We start from the raw sequence: 14,170 nt of genomic DNA on the forward strand, positions 1-14,170 counted from the left end.
GAACTCTCTAATCCTTTGCTTTGTGATCTCCCAGTATTTATCTTTTTCATTCAGACTCATTTCACATAGAACAATGCCTTCCAATTCCATCCAGGTTATGGCAAACTGCATGATATTATCTTCTCTCATAGCTAAGTGGTATTTAATTTTATGTATACACACCACAATTTCATTAACCATTCACCTATTGCTAGGGTTGTTTCTGGATCCTGGCCACTGTGAATAATGCCGCTTCAAGTGAACATAGGTGTGGTGAAATCCTTTCATATGAATACTTTGGTGTTCTTTGGATTGATGCTCAGGTGATCACTGAGTCATATGGAAGTTCTATTCTTAATGTCTCCGTGCCCCTTCCCATAAAGGTTGCACCAAAGAGAGAAATCCCACCTAAGTGAATGAGGGTTCATTTTATACCATACGTCCACCAATACCGGTTGTTCCCATTATTTTCAGCATGGGTTATTCTCACTAGTTCATATAGTGGCATATCATTGGCATTTTTATTTTCTCTTCCCTGATAATCCATGATGACAAACAGTTCTTTTTTATGTCCATATCTGTCAGAAGACACTTTATTACCATGCTTGTATCTTTAAAAAGAAATAAGCAGTTGTATATTCTACTTTCATAATAGCAAAATAACTGTAATTTAGTCTTTTGGACAAACAGTTTTTCACATGTCTTTTGATCATCTTTATGTCTTTTTTAAGAAAGTTTGTTGTGCTCCCTTCCCATTTTTGGATGATGTTATTTGTTTGCTTGTTTGTTATTTAAATTCGTGAATGCTTTATATATCTGGAAAATTGGCCCTTGGTCTCATGTGTGAATATTTTCTACTGTTTTTCAGTATGGTTTCCCTAAGTTTAGGACTCATTTCGTAGACTGTGAAGATTTTATTTTTAACATCATGTCATTTATTTCTGTGTTTGTTTTCTTTACCAGCAGGGTCTTCTCATTGAAGACTCTTCTGTAGTCAATACTATGGAGAGCTCTGTTTATGTTTTCCTCAATGGATTTAAAAGATTCAGGGTTAGGGCTGGTGTAATAGCACCATGGGTAGGGTGTTTGCCTTGCCCAGGGCTGACCTGGGTTCAATTCCCAGCATCCCATATGGTCCCCTGAGCACCACTAGGGGTAATTCCTGAGTGCAGGGTCAGGAGTAACCTCTGAGCATTGCCGAGTGTGATCCAAAAAGCAAAAAATAATATTTTTAAAAGATTCAGGGCTGATATGAGGTCTTTATTTTCATCTAACCTTTGTGCAGGGACATTTCAATAACTGTCTAGTTTCATTGTTTAATTTTTTTTGCATGAATCTAGTCCTGCACCATTTGAAGAGAATTTCCTTGCTCCACTTAAATTTTTAGCCTCTTTGTTATATATTAACTGTCCATAGAACAATGTCTTCCAATTCCATCCAATTATGGCAAACTGCATGATATTATCTTCTCTCATAGCTGAGTGGTATTTAATTTCATACATACATACCACAATTTCATTAACTATTCACCTGTCACTGGGCACAACGAGGGTTGTTTCTGGATCCTGGCTACTGTGGGTTAACATCTGAGGGTTATCTCTGGGCTTTCAGTTCTTTTCCATTGATTTGATGTTCTGTTTTTATTCCAGAGCCATGTGACTTTGGTTACTGTAACTTTGAAATATAATTTCAAGTCAGGGAACACTCCCATTTTTTTCAGGATTGTTTTGACCATTCTGGTAGTTTTATGGTTCCATACAAATTTTAGAAATAATATTCATTCTCTGGTCTTAGATAATGCCATAAAAATTTTGAAGCAGTTCATATTGAATCTATGAATTATTCTTGGTAGTACTGCCATTTTTGGTAATATTTTTGTTTGTTTGTTTATTTTGGGTCACACCAGTAATACTCAGGAGTTACTCCTGGCTCTGCACTCAGGAATTACTCTTGGAAGTGCTTGGAGGATCTTATGGGATTCTGGGGATTGAACCCAGGTTAACCACATGCAAGGCAAATGCCCTTCTTGCTGTATTATCACCCCAGCCCCCATTTTTGGCAATATTGAAGCTTCCAATATGGAAGAGATATGCTTCCATTCCCTTGTGTCTTCTTTTACTTCTTTCAGAAGTGACTTATGGTTTTAATTAAATAGATATTTCACCTCTTTTGTTAAATTCATTCCTAGATACTTGAGATTTTTGGCCTGATCATTTTAAAATATTGTTCTTTCTCTTTTATATTGTTTCTTACATACAATAATGCAGCATATTTCTTTTTTTTATTTATTTATTTATTTTTAATTAGAGAATCACCGTGAGGGTACAGTTACAGATTTATACACTTTTGTGCTTATACTTCCCTCATACAAAGTTTGGGAACCCATCCCTTCACCAGTGCCCATTCTCCACCACCCATAAACCCAGTGTCCCTCCCACCCTCCCCAATCCCATCTCCCCCCCACCCCACCCTGCCACTGTGGCAAGGCATTCCCTTCTGTTTTCTCTCTCTAATTAGTAATGCAGCATATTTCTATGCATTGATTTTGTAGCCTGCTACTTTACCATACATATTTATTTTTCAGGAATTTTTGTTGAGTCTTTAGGGTTTTCTGTGTACAGAGTGATGTTATCTGTGGAGTGTAGTAGTATAGCTTCTTCTTGACAAATTTATATCCCTTTCATTTCTCTCATTTTATTGCTGTGGCTAAGCCTTCTAGTATTATGTTGAATACTATCAGTGATTTTGGACATCCTTGTCTTTTGCCTGAGCTTAGAGAAAATGTTTTTAATTTTTTTCCATTAAGTATAACGCTAGTTGTTGTTGTTGTGCATTACCTTTGCTATACAGAGGGAAGTTCTTTTGATCACCATTTTCTTGAGGGTTTTTTTTTTAAATCACATATGGATGTCATATCTTAGAATGAGTCTGCATCTACAAGAAATGATCGTGTGGTTTTTATCTTCCTTTCATTAATGTGGAGTATCATATCAAATTTTTTGCTTATATTGAACCATTCTTGCAACCCTGGAACAAATTCCACTTTATTATGATGTTTGAACATTATAATGTATTCAGTTACGAGGATTTTACATTTTACTATGTTCATCAGGGATATTGGTCTGAAGTTTCCATATGTACTAATATCATTGTTTGCTCTTGATTTCAAGGTAATGTTGGGCTTGTCTGGGAGGATTCCTGTTTATTCTTCTTCATGGAAGATCTTGGGAAGGATGGGTTGTAGATCTCCTATGAAGGTTTTGTAAAATGCACTATTGAGTCTTTCTGGTCTCCTGGCTTTTGTTCTTAGGGAAATTTTATATCACTCTCTCAACTTCCTTAATAGAAACAGGTCTGTTCACATTGTCTACATCCTGCTGGTTCAGTTTTTAAAGTTTTATTAGTCAAAACAATTATGTTTCTCTTACTGTTTTCCCTTTTTATGGAGTGGACCAAACCTAGCAGAACTAAGGGGATACTCCTGACTCTTCGTTCAGAGTCCTTGTCTACAGTGCTCAGGGAACCATGCAGAGTCAGATATGGAAGCCAAGGCTTCAACGTGCGAAGCAAGTGCTACAACCCTTAGAGCCATCTCTCTGGACCCTAGAAGTTCACCTATTTCTTCTGGGTTCTCTAATTGAGCAGCACAGATTTGTTCACAGTAATCTCAAATAATCTCTTGTATTTTGGAGTTTTATGTCATAACTTCTCCCCTTTAATTTCTGATGCGATTTATCAAAATTTTCTTTGTTTCCTTGAGATTAGATAAGGGTATGTAAATATTAATAATTCTTTTTTTAAAACTCTAGCTCTTGGTTTTATTGATCTTTTATGCTGAATTTTTGGTTTCCATATTGTTAATTTCCACTATAACTTTTACTATTTCCCTCCATTTACTTCCCTTGGGCTCTTTTTATTCACTGAGGTGTGAAGTTAGGTTGCTTATTTGTACACGCTCTTGTATCCTGATGAACACGTGTTGCTATGAAGCTCCCCCTTAATACGACTTTTATTGTTTAACTCCCAAGTGTTTGAGATTTTCCTGCTCTTCTGCGTGTGACTAGAAAATGGTTCATGTCTACTGGAGAACAATGTGCACTCAGCTTTGGGGGAACAGACAGTCCTCTAAGCTCAACAGCTTTCTCTTTTCTATTTTTAAATTTTGAGGTTTGGGGCCACATCTGGCAATACTCAGGGTCTATTTTGGCTCTGTGTGTCCTGGCAGTACTCAGAGGACTATACCCAGAGCTGGGAATTGAACCAGGATTGACCGAATCAAAGGCAAATGCCTTATTTCTTTCCTGCCCTGCAACACTCTTTTCAACACTCAGCTTTCTGGTTCTTTTCACCAGGCCCAGTCCCCAGAGCCAAGGACAGGGGAAGAAGCAGAGCGAATACCTACCACATGGCAATTTAGATCTTCTGGGGATTTTTGTGTGTATGTGTGTTTGATTCCGTTTGAGAGACTTTCCCCGGAATAATGAAAATTTCTGGGAGTTTTGCTCTTGTCTTTTCTCATTTTTTAATTGGTTTGCTTGGCCTTGGGATTTTTAAGACTTTTCTACTTGTATAAAAACTGTATTTTTTATTCTCCATATATTATGGTACTGTCTACATTTTTCAAATGTGAATGCTTTCCAAACAAACATTTCCCACATGAGGATATAGTAAAGAGGTTCGCAAACTTATCTGGCCTGCTTCCCCCAGCCCCCATTTCAGAAAAACTCAACTCCCCCTGGAAATCTCCCTTCTTTAAGTGAACAAACACAACACATCCCTCAATGGGGTCTGAGGTTTGTTCCAGCCTGAACTACCCCAGCATCCCGGGGTGCAGTATCACTCTCCTCAGAAATACTGTCACCAAGTATCCACACAGAGACCCGACAACCTTCATCCTGACCTTTCCTCCTGTCACATGTCCTTAAGAGTATCAGGATTATAAGCCCAAATTGTATCATAGCACTGTAGCACTGTCATCCCATTGTTCACCGATTTGCTCGAGCAGGCACCAGTAACGTCTCCATTGTGAGACTTGTTATTGTTTGGGGCACATCGAATACACCACGGGGAGCTTGCCAGGCTCTGCTGTGCAGGCAGGATACTCTCAGTAGCGTGCCGGGGTCTCCGAGAGGGGTGGAGGAATCAAACCCGGGTTGGCCAAGGCAAATGCCCTCTACCTGCTGTGCTATCACTCCAGTCCAAATTGTATCATACTCTACTTAAATTATATCTGCTTTAAAAATGGGGAGGGTCTCCACAGCAGTGTATGGGAACTCATGAATCACTCCTTCCCATCCTCAGCCAAGCAATATGGGCCTGACGGTGGGGAAGCAGCAATGCCATGTGCTCAGCCTTGCAGTGCTCAGGAGCCACCAGGGCCGCCCATGCGAGGCCCACACTCCAGCCCACCCACATAAGTTACACACTTCAGCTCACCCACGTAACACATGCATTCAGCTGGTCCACGTTAGGCCTACACTATCCCTCCCATGTCAGGCCCACACCCCAGCCCATCACGGAAGTCACACACTCCAATCTGTGCATGTCAGCTCTTCATGTTAGCCCACTCATCTGCAGCCCACACTTCCGCTCACAGATATAGGGCATGTACTTGAACTGATCCACCAGGCCACACATGGAAAACACACACTCCAGCCCACCTATGTAAGGCACACCCTCCAGCCCACACGTGTAAAGCATGCACTCACACCCACCCACGTCAGGCGCTCATTCCAGCCCTTTGAGCTATTTCCACAACCCCAAGAAAGCACATGTAACTGGATTCAGTTTGGTGAGCATATTTCCCATTATACTGCAAATCCTCTTGGAAGGAAAGCACGTGTAGACCATATGTTCTGACTTATATGTATGACATGTTGCCTTTCCACATGGGAAAGAGCCTGAGTGCAAAGAAGCATTGGGCCACCAGCTCTGGTGCTCAGAAATGGTGACTCAAGGGGCTGTGGCCTGAGCTGTCCTGGGCCCGGGGCACAGCGGTTTTAGAATCATCATTTCTGGGGGACACAGACCACGAACAGCATGCTTTATTTAAAGCACACACGTGTGGAGCGATGATGTAAAGCACCGAACCCTGCGGTCACCACCTGGGTGAAAAATAGAACATTGCAGCATCACTTCTGTCTCCTCTGTGTGATATGTAAGTTGGGAGTCACTTCTGAGTACTGAGAACCTTGGCCATGTGGAAGCCTTTCTTCTCACTGCCCCGAATAGTTCAGTCCTGAACCAGCTCTTTGTTTTGTTTTTTTTGTTTGTTCGTTTGTTTTGTTTTGTTTTGTTTGTTTTTTGGGTCACACCTGGCAATGCACAGGGGTCACTCCTGGCTCTGCACTCAGGAATTACCCCTGGCAGTGCTCAGGGGGCCATATGGGATGCTGGGAATCAAACCTGAGTCAGTCGCATGCAAGGCAAACACCCTACCCACTGGACTATCGCTCCAGCCCCTGAACCATCTCTTTGGTGTCTGTCTTTCTCCAGACTGTGGCCTCCTTCCTGTCAGGGACAGTGCTGAGTTCATGCTTACTACACAGAGCACAGTGCTGGGTGTGTAGTAAGCATGCAGTAAGTGCAACAAGTATGACACTTAACAGACCCTCTATACATATGTGCTAAGCTACTCAGTTTTGATTGCATAAGCATTTGAAAGAACATTTTAAAGCCTTACATTCTAAAATTGTTATATGGAACAAATATGCCATAAAGCCATTAATAAATGTCCTTAATATATAAAACACTCTTAAAAATGTAGAACAAAACTGCTCATGGTCCCAATGGGAAAATAAACTCATAATTCTCAAAACAGGAACTAATTGCTACCCATAAAGCATTCCAATTTACTATTAACTCTAAGTTTATAAAAACATTACTGTTCTTCTCCTCTCAAAGGAATAGTCTTACTGTTTCAATCACCTATATTTATTTTTTAAACTTCATTATATGTCATGGAATTTTATTTTATCACACTACATGCAAGCTACCTAGAGTATCCCGCCCTCACGGCAGAAGGTGGCAAGCTAACCTTGGCATATTTGATATGCCAAAAACAGTCAGTATTATACAAGTCTCACAATGGAGACGTCACTGGTGCCTGCTTGAGCAAATCAATGAACAATGGGACGACGGTGCAGTGCAGTGCTACTCATGTAGACATAAGAAGGAATGGAGCAAAGTATGTTGGAAAGTTATTACTCGAATCTCATCATTCAAAATTGAACTCTGCTGAATGACTTTTACTCAGAAGTTGTTTAGATTTTCCTGTACAAGTTCTCACTGGCACTATTGGGATTATTGGCAGCAAGGAATCTCCTAATGCATTCACAGAAATATCAGGTTGTGGGACTGGGCTTTGTGCTGGTTTTCAATGATAATAATGTTTTGAACTATTGGGGGGTGGCACAATGCTGCTCTCACCCTCTCCCCAAATCTGTGATCCCTTGGGATTAAAAGCCCCCCTACCCCCACTATCTTTGTAGGATATTTCCCCCAAGCTTGTGCTTTTTCCATGAAGTTTTGTTGAGATACAGTTAACTTATAACATCAAGTTTATGGTGTCAAAAGCACTGATTTGCTTTTGCAAGATGGTTACGTGGCCGCGCAACATCTTATAGACTAATTCTCCCCTTCGGAGAACCTAGCAAGCTATTGAGAGTTTCCTGCCCACATGGGAGAGCCTGGCAAGCTCCCTGTGGTGTATTCATATGCCAAAACCAGTAACAATGATGGGTCTCATTCCCCTGACCCTGAAAGAGCCTCCAATGTGACACTGTTGGGAAGGACAAGTAAAAAGAGGCTGCTAAAATCTCAGGGCTAGGATGAATGGAAAACATTACTGAGACCACTTGAGAAAATCGACAGTCAACGGGATGATGATGATGATGATGACGATGATGATGATGGTGACGACAATGATGATTAAGATGTTTATGGTCATGGTGTGCATTATCATCCCATCATGTCATATCATTACCATTTCTTTTCACTGTTGTGAGAACACTCAAGATTGTGTCTGTTAACTGACTTTGCTATGGTGGGGGACAGGGGTGGATGGGTTGAGGGGCATGGAGACAATGGCAGAGGGAAGCAGACACTCTGGTGCAGGGTGGGGTTTTGGAATGGTTTCTGTCTTAACAACAGCAAAGATATTGTTCTTGTTAACTGTTAACCACTTTCTGCTCTCCATGGGATTAGCGGCAGCGTGTGACCTTCCCAGGGACCCCCACCCCGCCCAGCATGAATTGGGTGCCCCAGCAACTCTAATGAGCTCTGTGAGGGTGACAGTTGTTTTCCTTCCCACAGCTTCGCAACAACAAGGCGAAGGACGTCTGCCTGGACCAAGGCCCCCTGGAGAACCACACGGCAATCTTGTACCCGTGCCATGGCTGGGGACCCCAGGTAAGTGCCCATCTCTGACCAGGAAAGGAGCCGGCTCTGCCTGAAGACTCGGTAGAAAACTGATCATTGACATTGATGGTGACATGGTGGCTGTTTTCACTCATTCATCCATTGGCTTGTGCACTCTGTCTGCATGCTGCCTGGGTCAGTCACAGTTGTGTAAGTAGTTGATAATATGTGGTCCCTCTGCTGGGAGGTCACTCAAAGGGCTGGAGGTGCATGCAGGAGGCCTGGGTTCTTTCCTTGATACCACATAGTCCTAAATCTAGAAGCAACCCCAAGCACCTGAATCAAGAGTAATCTCTGAGCACTACTAGGTGTGACCCAAAACTCAAAAAAAGAAAGAACAAGGGACATTCTTCATCTTGGAAGTTACCCCCATCTCTATCTGAGTTGTGTAATCTGTTTCTTTTACTTTATGGCACATTCTCCATCTTGGATATTTGAGAAAATCTCAACCTGAAATGGGTACTCTTGGCTCTTTCCTGTCTGGAGAAGTCTGTGTTCTACACATAACTCTCTTTATATTTCTCTAAATAAAACTACTTTAATTCACTCAGAAATATAGAATAAATTAATAAGAAAGGGAATGCAAAGAAGGAGAGGGAGGGAGGGAGGGAGGGAGGAAGGAAGGAAGGAAGGAAGGAAGGAAGGAAGGAAGGAAGGAAGGAAGGAAGGAAGGAAGGAAGGAAGGAAGGAAGGAAGGGAGGGAGGGAGGGAAGGAGGGAGGGAGGGAAGGAGGGATGGAGGGAGGGAGGGAGGGAGGAAGATAAAGCAGTGGTCCCTGATTCCAGGTAATTTATGTTTGAAGGAGAGAGAGCAATAAAGAGGCAGGATCCACACCGCCTCTTAAGTGTGGAAAGAGCAGCGTAGTCCACAGTGCTGGATACTGAAAATGTAAGGTAACACACATGTGAACTTAGGACACACTAGAGAAGAAGTAAGAGCTGAGCCATCCAGCAAAGAGATGGAGATCTGGAGGAGGATGACAAGCATGAGCCAAAGTAGTGTTCTCATGCTTCAGTGTGCATCAGAATCTTCTAGAAGTCTTGTGAAAGTACCAACTACTGGTCTCCACCCCCAGAGTTTTTCAGTCTGAGGTTGGTGGGACCCAAGAATATGCATTTTTTGTGAGTTTCGGGTGCTGCTGCTGAAAGTCTCTGCAAATGCCCCAGAATCCCTAAATGCTCAGCACCATCGGTGGCAGCAGGGAGTGTTCAGACGGGGCACAGCCAGCATGAAGGTGTGCCAAAATTTTCTAGGAGTCTTCTTCCTATTGTAGCCTCCTGCTTCCTTCCTGCCCAGACAGGAGTTGGGCACATCCTGACAATTCTCCCAGCCCAGGGGGTGGGCTATCCACTTGGTGGCCTCGCCCAGTGCTGAGAACTTACTCCATGATGCTGAGGGAAAGGACCAGCCTTCACTGGAAAATAGCCGGATTGCTTTCCCCAGTGTTATCTGTTGGCTGGCAGCACTTTCCCAAGTGAGCACCCCTGCCCGCTGATTGTGGAACATCAACCAATCGGGCATCTTACTTTGCCCCTCTTAGAAAGGTACCTACATGTGGGCCACGATGCTTGCCACTGGCCGACTTTCGGAAATGGATCTGGTGTTGATTTTTGAGTGCCCTGATGTTTGAGTGGATGGTACCTCACTTTTGCTCTCCAGCTGACACACACCCCTCTCTTGATTCCTCTCCTCCTTCCCAAACCCACTCTGTCTGCACCCGAGTCCACTTTGGAAGTCTGACCCCGCACTTAGGTGCCCTGGCATCTCTTTAACCTGCCTCATACAGTGACGTGGGCAGACAGGAGGAATCCAGGCTCCTGGAACAAGGCAACTCCCAGACGGAGGAAGTGGTGTTCCGCGGACATTGTTAGCTTAATTAATGGGCTCTATGTTGTCATTTATTATCACGCAGTAATTAAGCAGAGATAAAATAGGCACTGAGGAGGGTAATTTCCTGTCTTCAGCATGTGTTTGTCAACAAGATGGAAGCGGTTCCCAGCCACTCAGAGCCCCTCTCTCTGGCAACTGTCTGGGCGTCAGGGAACTCTTGACTGGCAGGCTCTTGGCTAGCTACTCATTTGGGTTAAATAAGTAAAATCTGTTTCTTCGGTGAGCCTAAATGTACTCAAAATAAGGATTACAAGATAGCAGCAACAGCCTTTGGCTTGAACCAGTTAAGAATGGGAGACCCACAGCATCCCCCTGACTCAGCTGTGCGGGACCCAGGTGGGTGGACCCCACACTAGAGCAGCTAGGGGGTGTCCTATATGGCCTCCCCTGCCAGTCCCTCCCTGCTGGCTCCAGCAGAACCACCTGGCCCACCTGGCCGCTCTACCTCTAGGGTCAAGTCCTAGTGGGGGAGGGAGAAGGAGAAGGAGGAGAGAGAGAGAGAGAGAGAGAGAGAGAGAGAGAGAGAGAGAGAGAGAGAGAGAGAGAGAGAGAGTGGGTGGGGAGGGAGAGGGGAGAGAGAGAGAGAGAGAGAGAGAGAGAGAGAGAGAGAGAGAGAGAGAGCAGTACTGCCCCCTGGAGGACACAGCCTCTTCCTGCATCTTAGCTCCTCCCCTCTTGCATGTCCTGGCAGCACCATGGACAGTTCAATGCCCCTTCCATTAGCGACAGCTTAGGGCTCACATCCAAGAGGGCTGGAGACTGGGAACTGAATGCAAGCTCATTTCTGGTTTTAGTAACACATTTCATCCTTTAGGCTAGATAGTGACACCTCCCCTACCCCTTACTAAGAAAACTGAGATGTTAACTGACATTTCACAAATGCCGCCTGGAACTCTTGGTCTTGCACTGTGGAGTCTTGTTCTCCCAGGGGACCCCGTCGCCCCGGGGGCCCTGATGCCCTCAGTGAGGCACACAGAAGGCCTGAAGCAAGCGCAGGCAGTGCTGGGCAAGTGATATGTCCGAGACAAGGGGACAAGGTGGGGTTGGGGGCACTCTTGGCCATAAGAACAACACAGCTGGTGGAGGCAGGTGGTCTGGGCAGCCAGTGGGACCAAGCATGGAACTTACATGCCAGGGTGCAGGGCTGGGCTCCAACCATCACTCAAGGTGCCCCAGGACTCAGATTCACCTGGAAGCTCATTGTCGGGTTAGTGCCCGAGTTCATTCCCAGACCTTGGCAAAGGCCCTGGGATTCTGCATCTGCCTCATTTCTGGGTTCCTGCCTCCCTCCCCATCAGCAGTGAGCAAGGAGCCGCAGTTCTGGCCAGGTGATGGGCATGAATGGCCTCTGCCAGCACCTGTACCCAACACTGTCCTCTTTCCATCTAGAACCCTACTCGAGGTTCATGTTACTGGAAACTTCTTTTCACTTTTTAGGTAAATTTCGCTCTTTTCAATGTATAGTTTTAACAAAATACCTCGTCCATTAACCTTACCACATAAAAATAAGGGGAGCAATTCTGTCTCCCAAAGCATGCCCTGATCTCCAGAGGTTTTTGGACACTTCAACCTTGAAGACCAGCTCAGAGGGGAGTGTTTGTGGAAACCCCCCCCCCCACACTGAGGGCTTCAGAGGAGTGAGTAGGCAGTGTCCCCGCCCTGCATGGACAGGGCCCACCCAATTCCCATAGCCCCAGAATTCAGAAAACTCGTCTGAAATCGCAGCCACTCACAGAGGTGTTAGACCACATGTGCGGGGGGCATTGGTCCAGGTCTGACTGTGCCCAGGATCCTTCTGATTCCTCAGGCTCTGGCAGCCTCGCCTTTGTCTGTCCTGGCTTTGAATTCCTCCCCCTCTTCCTCTCCCCCCTTTCTGAGCCACACACACACAGTCCTTCCCCAGTGAATCCATCACTGGCATGACATGAGAATGCCTTTATCCCACAATTAAATTTAATCTGATCGTGGATTTATTCTTTGATGGCTTCATTTTCTCAGCCATGCATCATCCACACGCCTTGTCATCATGATGCATGGCGCCAGGGAGACCCTGCGCCCACCGCAGAGACAGCCCCCTCCAGCGTGTGGGAGGCACAGAGACGCAACCACTGGGGGCTTCTGCAGCCTCTGGCTTCTACATCAAGTCGAGGGGCATGGGGGCCCAGGAAGGGGGTGCCGGGAGCATGATGGAGCTCATATCCTGGGAGGGGTAACTGTGCCCCAGAAAGTGGCCTGTGATTCAGGAGCAGAAAGTGAGTTGTGAGTCAGGAACAGGTTTCTGGCCTGATATGAAGTAGACTCTCTCCTTCTGCAAAGGCCCAGGTCCTGAGCACGCAGGGAGCAGCCTGCGTACTGCAGGGGGATAGGTGCCGGGGGTGTGAGGGCAGGGAGTTGGGGTGCAAGAGATGAGATGTTGCAAGAGACACCACCCAGATGAGAGGCAGTAAGCAGAGCAGGGGGGCACAGGGAAGGGCTAAGTGTCCATAAAGTCTTTTGAGTTCTGATGCTACGCTCTAGCAAACGCGAAAGCGAAATAAGTTTAAAATACTATGGGAATTAAATGAGCATTCAAAATGTGGAGTAACATGATTTCATTATAACCCAGTCATGGAATTTAGTCAATTTCCGAGCATAGCACATCGTAGTACTATAAGTAGACAAATGCTTGAAATCATAACAGTATTTTGAAGATGAGAGCAGCATTTTGAAGATTATGACACCATTGTGAAGATGCCCATGACCCTACCAGCCTCTGCTGCCTGTTGCCACTGCTTGTCTCTGCACAGCAGCATCTACGACCTACCCCGGTGTTGCAGTGCGACACTTTGTGATTAATTTCACCTCCTTCCCGAATAAGAGTCTTTGGGGAGGCCTTTGCTGACTCATCTCTCAGAATAGTCACAGCATTTCTGATTTTTATTATTCAGGGCTAATTCCTTCCTGTCCCCACCTCCGACCCCCCGCCTCCATCCCACCCACTGGGTGACATACTTTCCCGGAGGCTTCAGGAATCTGAGCTTCTTCTATGCTTTGCTCCCCTCATTTATTTCCAGTCCTGATCCCTCTTCCTGGCTACCCCTGACAAGCAAGAGGCCTCGCCACTTGCAACAAGAACAGGTGCCTGATGCTTTGGTGGTAGCAGCAGTCAGAATCCAAGTATTGAATTTTGTTGTTGTTGTTGTTAGTTTTGGGCCACACACAGCAGTGCTCAGGAATCACCCCTGGCAGTGCTCAAGGGCACCATATAGGCTAACAGGGTTCTAACCCTGGTCCACTGTGTGCAAGGCAAACACCTTACCTGCTGTGCTATCTCTCCAGTTCTGTCAGCACCTCATATGTGGTCTTGCTTCAGCAGGACTCCAAGTGATGGACGATGGGCCAGACTTTCTCCATCTTACCAGAATGGGTTGGGGAGCTCTTCTCCCCAGAAAATCAGAATTGCAATCATACTTTGCTTTCTAAGAGGATATTCTTGGTTAAAAGTCTTTCATTTCCTCAGAAGATGATTTTTCTGCGGACATCAACATGGATTCCAGCAAGCTTTTGTAGCAATATTAGGAACTCAGCCTAACAATAAAGCAGTCGCCAAGTTCTTGCCTAAATACCTATGTTGCCCAGAGGTATTATATTCAAAGAAAGCCACTGCTTATCGTTTTTCTTTTTTGACTAAAGATGCAAGAGCTTTAAGTGAGCTTGAAAAAGATAAATCTAAGTCATCTATAATCTTCCCCCTCTTACATTATCATTTCTGAAGTATGCTTTTAGTGCCCTACGGCAGCTCCCCCGCCCACCCCCAATACACACACACAAAGAAATATGTGGATTCTTAGGTGATTTTGAAGTGACAGAATTATAGAGTCAACATCTGCTTCTGAGTGGAAGG

The 14,170-nt window shown here is 44.9% G+C and overlaps 1 protein-coding gene across 1 annotated transcript in view; it reads left to right on the forward strand.

Moving 5' to 3' along the window:
• The window catches only part of GALNT17 (polypeptide N-acetylgalactosaminyltransferase 17), a 447,864-nt gene that overhangs the window by 407,247 nt on the left and 26,447 nt on the right, over nt 1-14,170 (forward strand). The window contains exon 9 of the mRNA XM_004615923.2: nt 8,293-8,388. Within this exon, the coding sequence (XP_004615980.1) occupies nt 8,293-8,388 (96 nt within the window). The remainder of the gene's footprint in view (nt 1-8,292; nt 8,389-14,170) is intronic.

The sequence above is a fragment of the Sorex araneus genome, chromosome 4 (assembly GCF_027595985.1).
Source record: "Sorex araneus isolate mSorAra2 chromosome 4, mSorAra2.pri, whole genome shotgun sequence".
Taxonomy (NCBI): Eukaryota; Metazoa; Chordata; class Mammalia; order Eulipotyphla; family Soricidae; genus Sorex; species Sorex araneus.